The sequence below is a fragment of the Suillus clintonianus genome (assembly GCF_016758775.1).
Source record: "Suillus clintonianus strain FC179 chromosome Unknown DEU56scaffold_58, whole genome shotgun sequence".
Classification (NCBI taxonomy): Eukaryota; Fungi; Basidiomycota; class Agaricomycetes; order Boletales; family Suillaceae; genus Suillus; species Suillus clintonianus.
In genome coordinates, this window is record NW_024539282.1 from 84,489 (window position 1) to 105,177 (window position 20,689).

Sequence of the window (20,689 nt, forward strand, 5' to 3'; positions counted from 1 at the left end):
ACCCCAGACATCTTAGGAGTATTTAAAATTAAGGATCAACGCCCATAACGACTGGGGAAGCTCTTCTCATACAGTATCTCGGATGTTTTGTGACCACAATTATTAATATCCTACTCCGCTCACAGGTTTCAGGGTCACCTCGGTTGCAGCAATAGGGAGCAGGCCTTGGTGGGAAACATGGCTGTCCTCGCAAATTGGATAAGAGGCGTGATGGAGGGATACAAGTTCAGGCGAGCCGCAAACATGACTTTACTCCCTGGGGCCTGTAGGTGTATAATGAAGGCGTGGCCTCCGAATGAGGACGCGATGGGGTTAGCGAGTTCCCCGCCTAAAATAATGTGCAGTCTTATCGCAAACATGGGCGATGCGAGGCAAAGCCACCGATACCTTCTCAGCGTATTTGCAGCGCTCGAGGGTGCATCGTACGCTATAGTACGTACTTATAGTCCAAGCCAAGCCAGACGTCGTTGATCTCAATCACCATGAGGACTTCATTTTACCTTTACTTCGGCAAAAAGCATAGGGGTGTAACCCTTGCAGTGCAATGAGGCATGTGATGGCCTCAGCTGTGGGGGCAATATGTGGAATCACAGTTTGTTTATTCCGAACAACGCAGTGCATACGTCACAAGCGAGCAGATTTGAACACCCCATCGTTCGCCCCCGCGATCCTGACGGACTCGTCAAGTACACATCGGCGTGGGGATGCCGCCAAAAGAAACTTGAGCGTGGAATGCACCCTTGCGGGAGGTGAATGCATTGAGGTGCGGTTGAGGTAGAATACTCGAAATAAGTTACGGAAGCTTATTGCTGCAAAAAAAACATCACTCACACGGGTATTATCCAAAGAGTAAGAAACCCCACTTTGAAACGTCGCTATTCAACAGCGCCGATGTCAACGAAGCGGTGCGTGAGTTCAACTTGAAGAACACGGTGTGCTCAAACCTGTTGCCCCTGCCAGCAAGGATACTTATATGTATGCCGACAGTGTCACTCTGACAGGTGCTTGTTGTAAGAATAGACGAAGAAGTCTGTGCATGCCTGTTTCACAGATGTCAGGGGTGTGCCAAGAAGCAATCCGTGCATTCTATCCGACACGACCCGATACGATGGAAGCAGACTGCACAACCTGCGCGAAGGTGCGAGCTATCTTGAAATCTAACATTTTGTTCCAGGCGTTAAGTTTGCGACGACGACAGAGTTAGCGCCGGAACAGAAAGGACGCGAGTCGCCTCCTGATAATCAGTAGCTCAAGCGATATACCTATCAGCCTGAATAGACCCTTCTGACCTCCCCGTGATAGCCTGTTTTACCTTTAAGATCAGAATCGGAGTTTACCAGGAGAGCTCCCGACGGTGCCACGAGAAATTCCGGAAAGTTTGTATTCTCGCCCATCTTGACTTGTTGTCCAGTGGAGGAGGAGGAGTGTACCCGTTTGGATCTGCCTGCACTGGAGGCCGTGGTAGCGGATTGGCCAAAAACTATTGAGGGGCAATACCACTAGTACTGCAGGAGTCCATTGGTCTCACCGTTATGAACTTGATCTGCTATTGGATTTGTCCAAACGGGGTTTACGCCCTTCGCCAAGGACATCGTCTTGACGAAGGGCTTAAGCTCCGAGAAAAGGTGGACACATTCCTAGTCACATTGGTCCCGGCCAGACTCTTAAAGTAGATTGCGTTCACGCGGGCGCCAGTGCATCTGAAAGTTGAACCGCGCTCGTCTTCGTGATCCAACACGAGGAGAATGACGATCGAATGATTAGATACCTGGCTTTACTTGCACAACCTAATTGCAGGGTCAGCCACAGTAGATTTTCAAAAGCCGCCAAAATTCTTAACCGAGGCGTCTTCGAGAAACTTCATACACGTCACTTGACAAATGCGGGCGATGCGATCAATCTCAGTGAATTGGATGAATGTTTGTACGTATGTGCGGGGCGCATTGAATAATTCGCCGGTGAGTCAGCTGGAGCCTCATGGCAGGCCGGCGGAGGAAGGGATGTTATGAATACTTACATGAAATAGGAGGCCCCATGAACACGTGATGAATATTGTGTTGATTCGTTCGGATGGGAATTCGGAAAGGACAGAGATAGAAGGGGTAACGTAATACGACTGGCCAGGATATGGAGGTGTGCCGCATACGGTGGCGGTGGGAGAAGCCACTAGCCAATGGGTTCTTGGCTAATCCCAATGCTCTATTTTGGAGAAAGGGATTGTTTAGATTGTGGCAGAGGTATGGCACTCCCGGAAAGGGTAGCCAAAAACTTATCTGAGTAGTTGCAGCGAAGGGGAGCACCTTATCCATATATGTCCGAGGGGAGCTGTGCCGTGCCGTGAAGCTGGAGACGATATCTAAAGATCGTGCGACGCCTTCAGGTAGACGATGTCCTGAATATAGTACTCATGACCAACTCATCGATCGAGTGTTCATTAGAAGGATGTAAACAAGGTCGTAATAATATTCCTTTGGACAAGGATTACTAAACACTCGCGTCAGTTGCAGGCAAATGACAAGGATAACAAGTTGTTATACGTACACAAACCAACTCTCAGATAAATTGAGTCACAAGTCCACATCGCAGGTGGCCGAGGAACTGACACTTTCCTGCTTCTTGATTAGCTTTGGCGGCTCGCGAATCGTCAATCACGAATAACACAATCTGACACTGTTTACTTCCAAGTCCATCGCACCATGCCATGGCCCATGGATACAGCTGACTCAAATGTCCCAGGGTCCTGCCAGTGATTGTCAAAAGTTGACCCTGCTGGTGGTGTCTTGTTAGCCGACCTTGGCTAATATGGAGGGTGGAGAGGTGCAGGCTATGCATCCTCACGACATTCGCGCGGTGGCACCTTGTGACCTAATCGCGGTGACTACAATTGCCATCCATGGCAAGATGCCCTCATAAACCAACCATGATAGCTGAATAAAGCAAGAAACGAGGCATAGATTGGTCTACATCGGCTGTATATGAAGTGAGTAGCGTGTTCTAATACATAGCGCAGATCATACCCGAGAATTGAAGGCCCCTGACATGGCACCTTACCAGCCAACGCCGTCAATGCCATGCCTTGAGTTGGCAGTAACCTGAAGGAGCTGGCAGGCTGCTTGTAAGACGCGACTCGGCATGGACCGAAACTCCGCTTGCTTTACATTTGCGCGCTTGTTTACTGATTTTCGACAATTTGCGGGTCATCTCTTTTCTATCTGCCCATCATGTCCTCTAACGTGCCCATTGCTCATGGCGATATTACAGCACCGACTCCACAGAACACGCCATTGACGCACGCTCCCATCGCTGCTGGTCTTTCGCGTCCAACAGTCCCTGACATCTCGGAAGATAATGAACCAGCCGAAGATGAGACCGAAGATCTTGCTCAGATGACTGGTGCCCAGGCCGCGATGTTGGGTCTTGTTCAAGGCCGCCTTGCAGATCTCGTCGGAAAGAGCTCTGGGTATATCGAGAGTCTGCCTAACGATGTAAAGAAGAGCGTAGAGGCTTTGAAAGGGGTTCAGGTCAAGCAAAATGAGCTGCAGAATCAGTACAAGCGTGAATGCCTGGAACTTGAGAAGAAGGTCCGCGATTATTTTTTCGTAACTTATGTTGATGTCTGATGTCTGATTTCTTTCTTTCCATGTCGCATCAGTACCTTGAGCTTCAAAATCCTCTATATGAGCGGAGAAACGCGATCATCTCGGGTGCTGCTCAAGCCACTGCGGAGGAGATCGAAGCCGGCACTCAAGCATCTCTCAAAGATGATCCCCTCTACACGCCACCTCCAAGCGATGAAGCCGCACCAGCGGCTATCCCAGAGTTTTGGCTTACGGCACTGCGTAATCATGTCGGACTCTCAGAGATCATCACGGAACGAGATGCTGGTGCACTCAAGAACCTCATTGACATTCGGCTATCGTATCTTCCTAGCGATTCACCAAAACCCGGATTCAAGATCAGCTTTATCTTCAGTTCAAACGATTTCTTCGAGAATGACGTTCTTGATAAGACTTACCTCTATCAGGAGGAGGTAGGCTATTCTGGTGACTTCGTGTACGATCGCGCGATCGGCACGGAGATTAAGTGGAAAGAGGACAAAGACTTGACAAAAGAATTCGAGATCAAAAAACAAAGAAACAAGAGTACCATCATCTGTATTCCGATTGAGAGCGTCTCTCATCATTTTCTCCAGACACAAATCGCACGCGACTGGTTCGCAAAGCGCGCCCAACCGACTCATTTTTCAACTTTTTCTCACCTCCCGTTCCCCTGCCCGAAGGAGCGGAAGATGATCTAGAAGATGAAGATCTCGAGGAGCTCGAGGAAAAATTGGAGATGGACTACCAGATCGGCGAGGACCTCAAGGAGAAGGTAGATATCCCGCAATCATCGGGAGCATTGCTGACTAATTATGAATGCTTTAGATCATTCCGCGTGCCATTGATTACTTTACTGGCAAGGCCCTTGAGTACGACGTTATGGATGACGACGAAGATGAATTTGATGAGCTGGACGATGAAGACGAGGATGGTCAGTTCGACGACGAGGTATGATCGTCCCACCCACTGGGATGTCACCACTGGCTCATCCTTATCAAGGATTCTGATTCCGAAGTTGAATTGCCAAGACGTCGCGGTCCTCCCAAGGGCCGTGGCGGCTCGAGTGCCGGTGCCGTCAACCCCGAAGAGTGCAAGCAGCAGTAGGCAAACATCCCATCTCTACGCTTTGAGAAACCACCTTCCAAAAATCCTCTGTTGTTGCATTTGTTGACATGAATTAATACAATCTCCTCCTGCCTGTTTTTACATGTAAACACAACTTGCTGTGCAACTCTCATTTCTTTCTGACGCAGAACTAGTCTTCTTCTGTCGTTGCTTGAATCTTCTTCTACTGACCCTACCTAATCAGGGTGTTGTATATAGGTCTTACGTGGGTTTGCTTCAGTTTGCACCTAGCATAATGGAACGTAAGCAATGGATGTCCTAGGGGCTTCCTCTTTGTTTGCGATGTACTACTTAGGACGACTGTATATTTTCATAAAATACATTCACAGATTCATTGTGCTGCTAGATACTCAGTTGTCTACAATTCGGTCGGAACCTCAGCCTGAGGTGTGAGGCGAACCGCATGCCTCCTCTCACCAGGGTTGAAGTCTCCAGTCGCAGAGTGCACAGTGACTCGGTTGTCCTGCACACGAGATCAGGTTTAGCAACTGACACGAAAACAAGCGCAATCCACCCACCCAGACAACAACACTGCCAGGCTTATACCTCGCACGAATTTGGAAGTCCGCACCCTTCGCAATGTGATCGATCAAGAACTTCAGGAGGTACTCAGATTCCTCAGCCTTGAAGCCGACGATGCGCCGCGTGAAGCCTTGGTTCACATAGAGCGCTTTCTCTCCAGTCACGGGGTGCCGGCGAACGAGGGGATGCTTTATGATAACAGGATCAGCGCGTATGATAATTGAAAGTGAGATGTCATCTACCTCTGTTTGGATAGGCTCTCGACGTACAATCCCGCCACGCCTGCGGGAGGCCTCTGCTTGCTCGAAGCCGCTGTGTACGGCGCGCAAGCCTTCAAGGCGTTTCTTGAACTCAGGGGAAAGGCGGTTGTATGCCTCTACCTGAGATGCAAAGAGCGTGTCGCCGCCGACTTCTGGCTGCCCTCAAGTTAGTTCTGGCACAGATAGTTACGATAGGGTGGAGATTTACCTGGTCCAGAACGAAGAAGAAAGTGGTCCCGGCGGGCTGTTTCTCGTAGGACTGTATGGGGACGTCAGGTGAGGGGAAAGCCACAACAGAAAATAATGTACTGACAACATCGGAATGCCATTGGGTGCGGTTGATGCGTTCGTCAGGGATGACCTCCTTCAGCCTGTCATGTTCGACACCCCGATAAACTACAGTCAAAGTGAGAATGGAAGATATGATGCCATGACATTGAACAGCCTCACCGACGTGAAACTCTGGGTATCCCTTGACGTTCCCGGAGGTCGGGTGCCTCTGGATTCGACCAAAGTGTCTGATAAACAGAAATCATGAGTTCACATAACTGTTACAAAAGCGAAATATCCCACTTGGCGATCTCAATTTGCCTATCAGGACCAATATCCTTGAAGTCCTGATCACGGAAGATAAGGACCTTCCTTTCCGCGGCGTACAGAGCGAGCTCATTAAGGCCTTCCTCGCTCAGTTGGGAAATTTGTACACCGGAGATCTCGGTCCCGAGGAAAGGGCTCAGATGGCTAACATTTGTATCGGGTGTCAATAGGTGCGGCTTAGCACGGTCCGCCTTGGCACCAGGGTCCGTGTGCTCTATCTCCGATGTTAATTAAATCACTCTTGACTGAAGACATTCACATACCATAGACTTGGGTTGGAGGGAACTTCTCGTTCGCATCATAATAGGGGTAATAGAAGGGGTATGACGGGCCATTCTGTGAACAGGCATGGTCGGGAAACGATCAAGAACTTCAATACAAGGGCAACATACATCCTGCTTTGCGGGTGTTAACTTGAGATCGACAACGTTGTCTGTGACAGAAGGCGAAATGTCAGCAACTGAAGGCGCCATTGTAATTAATAGGGTCGATGGTGTGGGTATGATATGCAAAGAATTGCAGCATTCCCTTTATACGTTGAACAGCGCTGGAGTGGTGGGACTCATATCTGTCGTTGACATTGCATGAGCATGCAATCTTGAAGCCAAATGGCTCATTAATTGATAGAATAGAGAATAGATAAGGCAGCCGTTGCGATATCGGGGTGCGCAACAATAATAATAGGCCGATGTGATAGGAGGTTGGTCAGAAGACATTGCAGCTGGACACTGGACCTGATGATATGACTGGTCCTGGCGAGCTATGGGGAGCTAATGACGCAAAGTGACACCGTTCCCTTTGATTATGTTCTCAAAGCACGGAATGAATGCACTGGTTAGTATGATGTGTGAATGTGCCACTGACGGGGGAACTGATTGTCTCGGTAGGTTTAGTACGCTCAGTCGAAGGCGGGCCGGATCATGGTTTCCGCTCAACTGGATTGATCATGTGTACCTCCACAATAAGGGCGTAATCGCAAGAGGTGCTGCGCCGTGTTTCTTGTAGTGTATTAGCTCAGAATTGGTGGAGCTGTCATGATACTCACCTGGGAAAAGATGGAGACTACGACTCTCCAAGCACCGTTATTATTAATCCTCGGGGTTCATATCTGAATCCCCGAAAAACAAAGCACGACAATTTTCTTGCGAGCCTATGCATTGGTGTCTCTTTCGCTTGTTTCAACCTAGACACTACAAAGTTCAGTCCTACCATGGCCAAACACCGAGCCTGAGAGAATGCGCGAGTCGGACTGAGGTACCATAATATCTCGCGGCGACCTTTATATCACTTGATCAAGAGAACCTATCATACCGAGGTCAATATTAATGTACACAACTACTGTTATCAAGGTCTCGACGTTGAAATGGAAATAGAGACCAGCCTTGTGCTCCGGCCCAAGAACATGCTTCGTAGTCTCCTTGATTCCCCGGACAAGTATCATGTACACCCCATAGTAGTCGTTTGGAAAGGTCATATCAGCCGGAAAACCGTTCGAGGTTCATTTGATCCAATATCGTCGAGATGTTGAAACATCTACAGGGGAACGAATCGGAAATTGAAAGGCTGTGGTGAAGACTGAGTGAAGTTGAGTCGGAGCATGAAATTCTGGATCGTTCTGAGACCTTGTCTTCAACACTCGCTCAGTCCGAATCTCACATTAGTACGATGACTCGTGAGTCGTGTTGGTGATTGCGGAGAGAGATTCAACCAGCTTCAAATGTGATGTATGGCTGGTGCGATGATTCAACGTCATTCAACCGCCCAAACATTTCATTGATTGCCTCGGTGATCTCTTTGTCGCTGACATCCTTAGGAAGTGCCTTGATGCCGTGGTTGAACTGCCAAGGCATCAAGGCACTTCCTAAGGAATTTGCGTACTACCACTACTAAAGTACGGTATACCCGGTATACCGACCGTGAACGCCTACTACGTGCCATCCTTATAGACAACAAAAACAAAATTATGCAAAAACAACTCACAGCCCCACTGCATCACTCCCCGAACCCTCACGCGTCGCCGCCAACGCAACCCCGATAGCCTTGACCAAATCATCCGGCGACAACGAATTAGACACACTCCGCTCCTGCGCACGCGTCGACCCCCACGTCACAGTCACAGACTCCCCCACCTCCGGCTGCGGCCACCCCATCCCCTCCTCCAAATCTTCCAACGGTGTCAACGTCCCATCCAAGTCCAGCTCCGATTCCGAGTTTGGCGACGACGCCCGCGAAGATTGAGACGACACGGGCATACGCGTTTAACAGGTGTAACCACCTCGCATCGCTGATATAAACACGCGGTCCAATATCGTCGAGATGTTGAAACATGTACAGGGGAGTGTCGAGAGTACGCCTAACCACCAGGGCGACCAGGGCGACCAGGACGTCACAACGCCTTGACGTATATAAATGCAAGACATTGGGACGTACCTTACTTATTTTCTCTTTCCGTTTTTCACCGTATTCTAACTCTATATAAGACTACGAACACGCGCTAACACACCTCAGTCCCTTTAACCGTGACTGAGGTGTGTATTATATTTCTTTCATCCTTACTTTGTTGTACTCACTATATATATTAGACTCGTACTCTAGGTTCGTAGTACTACATTGAATGGAGTCCCTTTAACCGTGACTGAGACTCGTACTCTAGTTCTCGCCTCTCAATAGGTTATGAGCCCTGTCTGAAAGGGCAGCGGTATTACCCCATCTCTCGCATTAGCACCTCTCGAACGTCCGTTCACCCATCACGCTTCCTACCGGGATCCAAACCAATATCGAAGTGTCACTCCTAACTGTCGATCACTATGACATCATCGGACTCTCTCCCGAAGACCGAGAAGTACCCGCACGAGAAACTCACTCTCGACGGCTCTAATTACTCCCAGTGGGCGACAGGTTTCAAGATGTGGGCCGGTGGTATCGGGCTATGGCACTACATCAGTGGAGACGAAGTAGAACCGTCCCCACCAGCCCAACTCTCCGACTCTGATCAAAACATCCTCCGCATGGAGAAGCACGACGAGCGGGTGAAGCTCTACAAACAACGCCGACTCCTCGCACTCAGTGCCCTCTCCACAGCCATCGACGCCCAAGACTTCGTCTACCTACGTGATATCGACAATCCACACGTTGCTTGGATCGCTCTGGAGAAGAAATATCTTCCCCAGAAAGCCATTCGATTCAATCAGTACCTCGATCGTCTGTTCACGATTCCAAAGGCGCACGACAGCACGTCCATCGCGGAGACGTTACAGACACTCATTGTCTTGAAGTCGGACCTTGCAGCACTCTCAGTTGCACCATCCACATCCTCAATTACTCCAGCTTCTACCACATCCGGTGCTACTGTTACGAAGGAGGAGTACAAGATTCCAGACGCCATCTTCGTACACATCCTCCTCCGAGCTCTCCCCGACTACTACGACCCTCTTCGCCAGACGCTCGTCAACAGTGACACCTCGCTGGACTTCAACGACATCGTGAATCGGTTGAAGACCCAGGAGCTGCATCGTGCAGGGACCAACAGCGCACCAGAGCATGTCGCCATGCTGTCTGGACATCGAGGGAACAGTGCGCCTCCTAAGACGAGTGATCGTGTCCCTCCCAAGGGATTCGACGAGTCGAAGGGAGACGGCTGGATCGTAGGATGGAGGCCTAAGTGTGGCCATTGCCAGAAGGCTGGCCACGTCTGGGCACAGTGTCGTGCACGCCTCGCTAAGGATGAGAAGAAGTCAGCACCACGTTCGTCCCCTACCGCTGTCGCCGCTAACACGGAATCTCCATTGGCAGACCAACCTGATGCGGGCGCTACCTCACCCAACACTATACCACAGTCTCCCTACTTTCTCACCTTAAAAGAGCATACTGCCAATATCTCGTCCTCCCTCACTATGCCTGTAGGCTCTATTCATGTAGACTCCGCGTCCACTGCCCATATGGAACCTGATATGTCGCGTTTTGCTCACTACACGAAGCTCGATAAGCCCATCCGTGTGAAACTCGCCGACAATCATGAGGTCCTAGCCCCTGGCTGGGGAACTGTACGACTCGCCTTACACTATGAGCATTCCTCAACAACTCGGGACTTTGACTTCCTTCATGTTCCTGACCTGCGGTGCACCCTCGTTTCTGTGTCGTGCCTCGCGTCTGAACGCATCTCATTCATCTCTTCCTCCAAAGGAGGCATGCTTCGCGCTGACGATGGACACGGGCGAACACTCGCACATGTTCATTCTCGCAACGGCCTATACTTACTCGATGCACAGTTTGTTGCCAGTGCACCCACTGCATCTGCCATGCTCATACAGTCACCGTCCACTCCCTTATCCCTACACACGTGGCATCGTCGATTGGGTCACGCAGGGTTCTCAACAGTTCTGAAAGCGAGCGAACACGTTGACGGCCTATCACTCCCTCCTTCGACACACCATGGTACCAGTGGTGATATGATCCACTGTGTATCTTGCCTCATGGGTAAGCACAGACGTTCCTCCTTCCCTGCTGCTGCACGACGAGCATCGGCACCCGCAGAGCTTGTACACTCGGACGTCTGGGGCCCCGTCAGTATCGCGTCTTCCACTGGCGACTCTTACTTCGTGGTATTTACCGACGACTACACACGCTACTCACTCGTGTACCTTATGCGTGCGAAGTCCGAGGTCTTTGAACTCTTCAAGAAGTTCGTACCGTGGATGGAGACTCAATCTGGCGGGCGTATCAAACGCCTTCGCAGCGACAACGGTGGGGAGTACGTATCGAAGGACTTTCTTCATTACCTGGCAGAGCGCGGGATTGAGCATGAACTCACCATGCCCTACACGCCCCAGCAAAACGGCGTCGCCGAACGTGGCCACCAAACGGTTGTTACTCGTGCCCTCAGCTCCCATCACCAGAGTGGATTCCCGCGTTCCCTTCTGGGGCTGGGCGATACTGAACTCTGCGCACATCAAGAATGTCCTCCCCTCCTCAGCTCTTGATGGTCGGACTCCGTTTGAGGCCTTTTATGGCCGCAAGCCCGATGTAAGCTACTTGCGCCCATTTGGCTGCCTCGCCTACTCTCACATCCCTGATGACACCCGCCGCAAATACGAGTTCGTCTCCCGCCGATGTTTTCTCCTGGGGCACGTACGCAACGCTGGCTATATCCTCTGGGACCCTTCTGCAAAACGCGTTGTTCGGTCCCGTCATGTCCAATTTGACGAGGCCGTTTTCTATGGGGACCCCACCTTATCCCCCCTTGCTCCACTCATTCCTGGCGCAGGACTCTGTGCAGGGCGTCAATCCTCCAGTGGGAGACACCCCAGGTGTCAGTTCTTCAGTGGGAGGTGCTCCTTCATCTGGTGAGCCGCCATCTATGACCCCTGCTACACCTCCTGTGCCACAGGTGTCAGTGGGAGGTGATGTTGACCCACCAGTCGAGTCCCACATATCCCAGGACGCTCCAGTCGAGTCCCATACATCCCAAGACGCTCCAGTCGAGTCCCATCATTCCCACAATGCACCAGCTCCTGCTCCAGCTCCTGCTCCAGCTCCAGCTCCAGCTCCACGTCGAAGCACACGTCCACGCCAACCTACTCAGCCTGGCTATATCGCTCCAAGTGGACCTAGTGACATGGCCATACCCACCAAGCGAGTTCCTGTAGCTGAGCGCTGGACCCATGTCCCAGTCCTACCAGACCCACCGCCATCTCATGAATCCGCCATGCATACAACAGACACCCCTCCTATACCTCCTACACCACTCATCATCCCGAAATCAATCAATGCGGCTCGTTCCCTACCTGAGTGGCCGCTATGGTCAGACGCCTGCAAGTCTGAGCTACAATCCATGCGTGACTTGAAGACTCACCGTCTGGTGCCTCTCCCAGCAGGAAGGAAGGCCATTGGATCCAGGTGGGTATTCTCAGTGAAGTCAGACGAGGACGGCAACATCACTCGGCACAAGGCCCGCTTCGTTGCGCAGGGATACACGCAGGTCGAGGGGGTCGACTACACGGAGACCTTCGCATCCTGTTGCCAAGTACGATACCGTCCGAATCCTCCTCGCGCTCGCAGCAAAATTCGACCTTGAATTAGACCAAATGGATGTACGTACGGCCTTTCTCAATGCTGAACTCAAGGAGGATATATACCTCAAGCAACCAGCCGGATTCGAGGATCCAGAGCATCCAGATTGGGTATGGAAGTTGGAGAAGGCGCTGTACGGTTTGAAGCAGGCGGGGTACGAGTGGAATCAGACGCTTGATGAGTATCTGCGAAAGGAGGGTTTCAAGTTCGTTCGAAGCGAGGCTGATCACAGCTTATATGTCCTTCACGAAGGGGACAAGATCATTTGGCTCGTCGTATACGTCGACGACATGCTCTCCGCATCGAACTCCCGCGACTTCCTCAACAGCTTTAAAGCACAACTCAACCAACGTTTTCGACCTCGCAGATCTAGGCCCTGCTAGACATTTCCTCGGCATGCATATCACTCGTGATCGCGAGAAACGACTTCTATCTGTCAGCCAAAAGACCTATCTGGAGAAGATTCTTGAAAACGCCGGGATGTCTCAATGTAACCCGGTCAGTACTCCCATGTCTCCAGGCATTGTGCTCCAGAAAGCGACACGAAGTCCTACTGACGACGAAGCGACCGCTATCGCATCCATCCCATACCGTCGCACTATTGGAGAACTTAACTACGCCATGCGTACAACACGTCCCGATATCGCATTCGCCGTCTCTTCCCTCTCACGTTACATGGAACACCCCACCATTGACCACCACCGCCAACTCAAGCATCTCCTCAGATACATACGCGGCACGACGGACCTCACACTCGTTTTCGGTCTCACTGATGACGGGCTGATAGGCCACTCAGATTCTGATTACGCCGCAGATCGCGATGACAGCAAGTCGACGAGCGCGTATGTATATCAGCTGTTCGGTGGTCCAGTTAGCTGGAAGGCACAAAAACAGTCTGTCGTTGCGACGTCGACAACAGAAGCAGAGTATATTGGACTCTCGAATGCCTCTCGCGAGGCCTTATACCTCATCCAACTACTCCACGACTTCCGTGTTGACCCTGATCTCTACGACCCCCCCCTTCTCTATGGTGACAATCAAGCCAGCCTCGCCCTTTCGAAGAACCCCAAGTTCCACGACAAGGCAAAGCATATTCGTGTGCACTATCACCTTGTCCGCAGTCTCGTCGAGTCCAATCAGATCAGACTCGAGTACAAATCGACTTCGGAAATGCTCGCCGATAGCCTCACGAAAGCGCTGCCTCGTCCAGCCGTGAATCGTCACCGGGAGGAGATGGGTCTCCGTCAGACTACCCTGCGTGGTATGGCGAGTGGGAGTGTCGAGAGTACGCCTAACCACCAGGGCGACCAGGGCGACCAGAACGTCACAACGCCTTGACGTATATAAATGCAAGACATTGGGACGTACCTTACTTATTTTCTCTTTCCGTTTTTCACTGTATTCTAACTCTATATAAGACTACGAACACGCGCTAACACACCTCAGTCCCTTTAACCGTGACTGAGGTGTGTATTATATTTCTTTCATCCTTACTTTGTTGTACTCACTATATATATTAGACTCGTACTCTAGGTTCGTAGTACTACATTGAATGTAGTCCCTTTAACCGTGACTGAGACTCGTACTCTAGTTCTCGCCTCTCAATACCCCGGTCACTTCTACGAGATTCACGTGGTCTGGTACGTGTGGTAGCACTTGCTACAGGACTTAACATGCCTTATGGTGAGTTCTACATGCATATATGCACCTATATGCACTCACTTGTTGTTATTTCCCCTTTGGTATGGATGAGGGGATGTGGGCCCATCACGATACACATCATGAGCGCGACGCGGCGCTGGCGCTAGACCGCTGGTGAGTGCAGGATCAATATTTGGATCAGGCCTATTTGGCTGATTATTTCCGGTGTTAGCACAGACAGCTTGCTTAAGGTGGTCAGGCCAAGCGTTCCACACATCGACGGGGATATTCTCTGGACGATTAACCATGGTTTGCAAAAGTTACGAGAGTGTTAGGGGGTGGGCGAAGGAGGGGGAACACGATGCTGGACGCAGTCGATATAATCGCCATGTGATGTAGATCACATATTGATAAATAATTTGAATTTGGCTAGCCATCTACTTAAAGCTTCTATGTGCGATTAGGTGAGAATTCGAGCCGCTGGATTGAAGCCATTTTTTACTCTGAGACAGATGGCCTAGTTGGAAGGTAGGATAGGTCATCTAGTTAGACGGTTGGTAGTTCATGTCCTCGAAACTACTGAGGCCTACTCATGTACTCAGTAGATGTTCTAATTTTTTTGTATTTATATGATCAAATAACAGCTAACTAGGTACAAAGTATATGGGGTCTTCACGTAGTGATTGTCACTATCGCACTCGATCATTTGTGCCCGTGTCATGCCTACTAGGTGCCGCCTTCGCCACTGCTTTAATTACTTTCTCGTAAGAATCAAGCACTCAGAAGTGCTATCCCAAGCTGTTCTGTTTCCAACTCTCAATTACAACTCGGATTATTATGATATAGCGGCGACTCGGAGCAAGTGCTTGAACCTGGCCTGTCCTTAAAAATGAACGGCTCTCAGCTCCACCATGACCCTCATACCCTGCGCCGTCTTTGTTATACAGTGGGTTTGTTGACGCTTCCGATCACTCCCGACTCTACGGTAGTAGTACCAGCCTTATGCATACATTCAAGTCGTCGGCGACTCTCCATCTAATAGTACTAAAACCAGAGCCTTGTCGGAAGGCCTTGGGCGCGTCAATCAGACCAATCCCTCCTCCCTCTGGACGAGCGTCGGTTACCGCGACCAGATCTACCACTACCACCACCACGCATCCGCCGCTCGTCGTATTCACTTTCAGAACTTCAGAGCTTCAGTGGTGATGTGTACCATGCATGAATCCAAGCATCCACATACCTTTTCGAAGACGGAGGCTCAGGAGAAAAAACTCTAGGGTAGTGTTGCCTTAGCATTCTTTCGTGGAGTTTGATCAGGATGTCAACCCCATGTGGGAGGTCAGCGCCACCTATCCTTTTAATAAATGTCGGAAAGTCGTTCATGACAGTCGCGCTAGTAATATGCTGGAATAAACTCTCGACTTCCATCTCAAGAATGAGAGGAAACCTTCAGACGACAGGTCGGTACCCCAATGATATTAAATATGCATAACGAAACTGACCTGGATGTCAGAGACGAAGAGAGTTCCTGCAGGATATTGTGCTCAGTCAGGCTAGATTGTATCGCGGCCAACGCTTTGTCCCGCAATACATCTTGCTCTATCTAGTACAATTACGAGTATCAATTCACATAAATAGCATCGAAGATTACACAAGGGTCTAGACTCACTTTGCATGCCAGGCGATACATAGACTTCGGAGAGCATGGTGGGGGCTTACCGAGACCCAACTGTGCCGCTGTCTGACTTCCTTGCGATCGCAAAGGTGCAAACACGATCTCGTCAGTGTACAGATAGTACAACAAAGCCTGCCATCTACGTCAAGTTAATAAGCAAGAAAACCGAGTGTTAGGCTAGAAAACCGCACGTGTTGAATGCAGTATCAGTTACAAGTATTTTTCGGTTCGGAGTCGTGCGGTACACCCCCTTGGTAGCATAATTCTTGATCAATGGTGTTGTTCCCGCAGAGACATTCGCTTGAAGTTCGAGCTTTTCATCTTCAAACATAAGATGATCCCTTGCCAGGATGGTTGAAGCCACCTACTATCTTGTACTGTTTCGTTCGTTTCATCCTCCTCTTCACCTTCATCCAGGTCACTATCGGATGCATAGCCATAATCATTGAGAGAAAGAATTTCCTCAGATGCGGGATGATGTTCGAGTGGAACTTCGATCAAGGCAGGATCCTTGAGCGTTTTTGCGGAGAGTACTGGAAGTATTTGCTAAACTTCACTGAGCAGTAATAGATATGTAAAAGGACTCACAGCCACTGAAGAACTTCGAACCCGCAGTGAGGCCTTCATCGTTGGCAAACAGTGATCTGATCTCAGCAGCGACTCTGATGTTCCCATGCTTTGATCGAGCAGAGAACAGGTAAAATTGGGTGTCAAGGAGTTCCCCCAAAAGCGATTTCCTCAAGAGAGTGCTAATCTGCGCCTGGTTGCTCGACATTGTGTATGTATGTGGGTGGTGGGTGTGTGGAAGTGTATGCTGAGCAAGAAATTTGACGGTCTATATACTGCAGAATCGGAGAAGCACCTGAGTCATTTGAATTGATAAGGCCTTCGCAGCGTGTTGTTGTATGTAATCGATGATTCCTGCTTCGACAGTAGTGTGGCCTTCAGAATCACATCACGAGGACAGGATCTCTACTGATGTCACTACCAGAACTCCATCCGCACAACCGCAGAGTTGGGAAAGAAGGGATATAGCGGGTGGGCTGACTAAGCGCGCAATACACCGAGTTCTGACGCCGCAGCCCTGGACCACCGTGACAAGTCAATCTTCCGGTGCCAGAACGGCGCGTCCTCTCATTACACACAACTCTAGGCTCAGACCCAGTCGAACTCAAGTGTTCCACACTGTACTACCCCATATCATGCGCTAAAGACGGTCTCACTCTCATGTTCACCCATGGAATCGCTAGCCGTGAGAGCTTCCGATGTTCAGACCACATCTTGGACGCTGACCCAGAATTTGTTTCAGACAAGGAACAGTACGACCCTACTATCGTTCGCCTGCTCTCACACGCTCAAACTCGCGCTATAATCCGAGATATATGGGTACTCGACTTCCCCAATCATGGTCAAACAGCACTTCTCAACCGTCCTGTGCTTGATGCGCGCAAGGCAGCTGGGAAGGCGATGTGCAGTACGTTTTTGCTCCTCCTTCCCACCGTGCATTACTACAGTAAGACTAACATCACCTCAAGCAACGGCATATATCGCACTCTACCTCCAAGCCTTCCTATCCACTCCCTCACTCAAATCCAGCACAGTAGTAGGAGTCGCACATTCAGGGAGTTGTACGCTCTGGGTATTTGCGCTCACATCCATGCCCCCTTCTCTCACGCCATTTGCTCTCATAATGGTCGAACCCACATTGATGTTTCCTTCTCTCACTCCCACCGACCCTCGTGCCATCCACGGAGCCGCAAACGTCCGTGGCTGCCTGGCTAAACGCGACCGCTGGACGGAAAGAGTAGCGTTGACGAGATGGTTGGTAGGTGGGAAAGGTGTTTGGAGGAAGTGGGATGAGAGGGTTTTGAGTGGTTATGTGAAGTATGGATTTGAAGAGGTGATTGAGTCGGAACTTGATGCAGGGAAGAGGAAGAGTCATGTTACGCCTACATTGAGGAAAGACGAGGAGAGCCCGTTGTATGCTTGTTTGTCGCATACGGTTGAGCCTGAGTCTCTTGGGCGGGCGTGTAGGGCGGTGGAGGAGGCTGGGAGGGGGGTTCATGTTGTTTGGGCTGAGTTTGAAGAATTTATGTGCGTTCATTTTTTTCTTTTTCTTTTTGTTCGTGGTCGAGGAGTGACGTGACGGGATGTGTGTAGATCTAAGACGGCGAGGAAAGAGATCTTGGACGCTGCAGAGCACAGGGTGGTGTCTCAGCGCACTATCAAGGGGGCAGGTCACTTGGTACGTGGGCCTCGTCTCAATTTACCTTGTCGAGTTAGTTTATGAAATATTGCTTCCCAAAATCTATCAGGTCCCTCAAGAGAAGCCCGATGCACTCGGAGAGGCACTTGTCGAGATCCTGGATGAGATCGTGCATGGTTCGGGGAACACAAAGGCGAAGATGTAGAATTGCAAGTAAGTCTTTTTCGCTACCGTTACTAGCTGGTTGAGGACGTTTGGTTGATTATACGTCTATAGATAGGATCTCACCAATGTCGCTTGCATGTAAAAATTGTAAATTTACCGAAACGAAAACCGTACGCGTTGAGAGATCAATATTTCAAGAGCGCTTCGTCACTATGTATGCGATTTACAAACTTGAGGCTCTTGGTGTAATAAATGACAGCTTAATCAAGCTATTATCTATTACACGAACGATCTCTAAGGTGACTTCTTTCATAACGAAGGTCGCTTTCCGTCGGTTCGTACGCTCATAAGGTCTCATAGCTAATTGTTAAAACGGCCAGGAAGCGCACCTACCCGCGAAGAAACAAGTTGCGGTTGGTTTCAAATCTCATCATGTGGAACCAAGATACGTATGGTTCATGAGCTATGCGTACAGTAACAAAGGTTTGACCATCGAGTATAGTGATCATGTACGTAAGTTTATGAGTTATTCATACAGTAACAAAGGCTTGATTATGTCTATATGGTATTGCGATAAATGTATGTATGTACAATATCAGTCACATCATATGATCCCTCGTCAGCTTCATAACACCCCTCGTCAGTCCCATAACTCGCACGCCCAAACCTTCTCCCAATCTTCAGAATTATACCAAAAGTGTACGGGTGAAAGGGACACCTTTAAACGAATCTTTTTCGATCGAATACGCCCCTCTCCAGGACCAGTCTCGGCAAACGCATGTATTTTCCAGGGAGTGGGAGTGGGATTGTGACAGTGTTTCTTCAACAAGGATGCAGGCAACGTCAGCAGCCCCACGTGAAAGTCCTTTCCCTCGGTTCTGAACTTGACGAACGCGCGTATATTGAAGGAGGGTAGTATATGCGGGTAGACCACTGAAAATGTTTGAAGCGTCTTGAGCGATTCCCATGGAATACACTTTATCCGCAGGGGTAGGTGGTAGTCTCGAGATACACCATTATGCATGGCTTCAAAAAAATGATCGTCGAATGTGAGCGTGTGGGATCCAGTGGTGAGGTGAGAGATTGAAGAAAGGAAAGCAGATCCTTGGGGAGTGGTTGTGAGCCTCCATAGGCCATCTGAAATTTCTGAATCACCCGATAGGGTCAGAGTGTGTGTGTTCCACGGAGGCGGGGAATGTTCGTCGTTGACACTTGTGTCTGCATGGGATTTCCATGCATGTGCAAGGCATTGTGAAAGAAGACCCAAACTTGTGCAAGCGATGGCAAGTTTCGGTACTACGAGTAGCACCGGAGCCAGCAGGCTTATAGCAAGCTCACGCTCCGATGCATAGACCCAGTCGTCCAAGTAATTTGGTATGAGATGGCCACCGTCGGGTCCGATCCAGATCTTGCGCACATGGGGAATGTAGTCGAAATGGAGGTGGTTTGCTTTCTCCGCATATTTTTTCTGCATATGTAGAGCAAGCACGAACTCTCTCACTTTTTGACAGTCCCCCAGCAATATGGTGTGCAGGAGTTCTGGAAGTACCACCCGCCTGACAGCTCTGGAGAAATGACAGAGGGCGCGTGCATTTGAATATGGACTTTTAGAGTAATATGGAGCAGTCTGATCAAAGGTGGGTTGCACGTAATATCTGAGGATGATGAGGACAAGCTCAACTGGGAGGTCACTAAATGTAAATGTGGTAATAGGCTCCATGACCGTGTGCGAGTAAGATGCGAAGCTGGTTTGAAGGAACCCTGCCTTTAATACTTGCCTCATGAATTGTGGACCGGTCGGAGCGCAAATTGCAAGGGCCACCGGCCACAGCGCAACCAACTTTGCACTACTATACACTGTGGATAGTGATTCCAGTGAAAATCATTAGCCAAAATCAGCACCAAATGTAATTAAAAGCATAGCACAATGAGCTGAAAACGAAGTGCTGAAAGTTCCGAATTTTACTCTGAAATTACAGTTGAAAATCAGCTGAAATTGTGCTGCAGTCGTGCCAAAAGAAATGTTGCCCTGAAGTCACATCACATGATGAAATTGACCTATTATATTTCGCGTCTGGCAAGGATTGAACCCAGGACCTCAAGTACTCATACGCGCAGCATCGTCACCGCTGAGCCACACAACCATTTATATACCTCACAATAATAGCAATATATACCAACGCTGTGGTCACATGATAAAAATGCGAAAATTCCTAACTTAAGTCCGTAGCTGCAATCAATGAAAGGACGTGCTGAATCGAGGGTGATGCGCTGAAATTCAGAATCAGCACTCCAATGAAATTAACTACATGCAGTTTCAGTGGAAGTTACTCTGAAACATTCAGCATCAGTGCATTTTCCAATGATTTTCATTAGAACCACTATCCACTGGACCACAGTGTATAGGGGCCACAAAGTTTCGAATGATTCCGCTTGTGCGGAGTTTACAGAAAGCAATTTCAAACCCCATCCGAGTCGAGCCGCAGCGCACGGTGTGCTATTATCTCGTATTTACATCGATTCACGATTTTGAACTACACAATGCACCTCCCCACTACACTGCACTTTGAGACCTTGTTTCCAACTTCCAATTACGACTCGGATGATTATGGTAAAGCGGCGAGCGCAAGTGCTTGAACCTGGCTTGCCCTTAGAAGGTGCAGGATCAACGGACGTTTGCTCTCAACCTCGCCATGACCCTCCTACCCTGCGCCGTCCTTTTTATACAATGAGTGAGTTTGTTGGCGCTTCCGGTCACTCCCGACTCTATGGTAGTAGTACCAGCCTTATCCATTCATTCAAATTCGGCGACTCTCCATCCAGTAGTACT

At 49.7% G+C, this 20,689-nt stretch overlaps 6 protein-coding genes across 6 annotated transcripts; 3 read left to right on the plus strand and 3 right to left on the minus strand.

Annotated features, from left to right (window-relative positions):
* Window positions 1-177: 177 nt before the first annotated feature.
* Window positions 178-1,515, plus strand: DEU56DRAFT_902643 (uncharacterized protein; the record flags this gene model as incomplete). The annotated part of the gene is made up of 5 exons (XM_041356606.1): window positions 178-432; window positions 617-763; window positions 849-909; window positions 1,052-1,138; window positions 1,175-1,515. The coding sequence occupies 5 exons, from the start codon at window positions 178-180 to the stop codon at window positions 1,246-1,248; spliced, it is 624 nt and encodes a 207-aa protein (XP_041206342.1). The 3' UTR covers window positions 1,249-1,515.
* A 1,706-nt stretch (window positions 1,516-3,221) lies between these two features.
* Window positions 3,222-4,553, plus strand: DEU56DRAFT_740486 (NAP-domain-containing protein; the record flags this gene model as incomplete). Its single annotated transcript, XM_041348814.1, has 4 exons — window positions 3,222-3,581; window positions 3,653-4,142; window positions 4,193-4,371; window positions 4,425-4,553. The coding sequence occupies 4 exons, from the start codon at window positions 3,222-3,224 to the stop codon at window positions 4,551-4,553; spliced, it is 1,158 nt and encodes a 385-aa protein (XP_041206343.1).
* A 529-nt stretch (window positions 4,554-5,082) lies between these two features.
* DEU56DRAFT_860318 (uncharacterized protein) lies at window positions 5,083-6,915 on the minus strand (the record flags this gene model as incomplete). Its single annotated transcript, XM_041355317.1, has 9 exons — window positions 6,496-6,915; window positions 6,367-6,439; window positions 6,080-6,317; window positions 5,957-6,024; window positions 5,820-5,902; window positions 5,715-5,765; window positions 5,489-5,662; window positions 5,243-5,434; window positions 5,083-5,187 (listed from the first exon to the last, which is right to left on the minus strand). Exons 1-9 carry the CDS (start codon window positions 6,574-6,576, stop codon window positions 5,083-5,085), a joined length of 1,065 nt encoding a protein of 354 aa, XP_041206344.1. The 5' UTR covers window positions 6,577-6,915.
* A 7,978-nt stretch (window positions 6,916-14,893) lies between these two features.
* Window positions 14,894-16,412, minus strand: DEU56DRAFT_982052 (uncharacterized protein; the record flags this gene model as incomplete). Its single annotated transcript, XM_041359873.1, has 7 exons — window positions 16,077-16,412; window positions 15,857-16,021; window positions 15,680-15,809; window positions 15,483-15,627; window positions 15,316-15,416; window positions 15,054-15,260; window positions 14,894-14,999 (listed from the first exon to the last, which is right to left on the minus strand). Exons 1-7 carry the CDS (start codon window positions 16,261-16,263, stop codon window positions 14,894-14,896), a joined length of 1,041 nt encoding a protein of 346 aa, XP_041206345.1. The 5' UTR covers window positions 16,264-16,412.
* A 183-nt stretch (window positions 16,413-16,595) lies between these two features.
* Window positions 16,596-18,310, plus strand: DEU56DRAFT_815263 (uncharacterized protein; the record flags this gene model as incomplete). Its single annotated transcript, XM_041353770.1, is given in 8 exon segments — window positions 16,596-16,738; window positions 16,750-16,751; window positions 16,798-16,962; window positions 17,024-17,582; window positions 17,649-17,733; window positions 17,804-17,907; window positions 17,971-18,158; window positions 18,220-18,310. Coding segments are annotated over 6 exon segments (1,050 nt in total), but the record flags the coding sequence as incomplete, so codon positions are not given.
* A 189-nt stretch (window positions 18,311-18,499) lies between these two features.
* On the minus strand, window positions 18,500-19,600 carry DEU56DRAFT_890043 (uncharacterized protein; the record flags this gene model as incomplete). The annotated part of the gene is made up of 1 exon (XM_041356274.1): window positions 18,500-19,600. Exon 1 carries the CDS (start codon window positions 19,577-19,579, stop codon window positions 18,500-18,502), a length of 1,080 nt encoding a protein of 359 aa, XP_041206347.1. The 5' UTR covers window positions 19,580-19,600.
* Window positions 19,601-20,689: the final 1,089 nt, after the last annotated feature.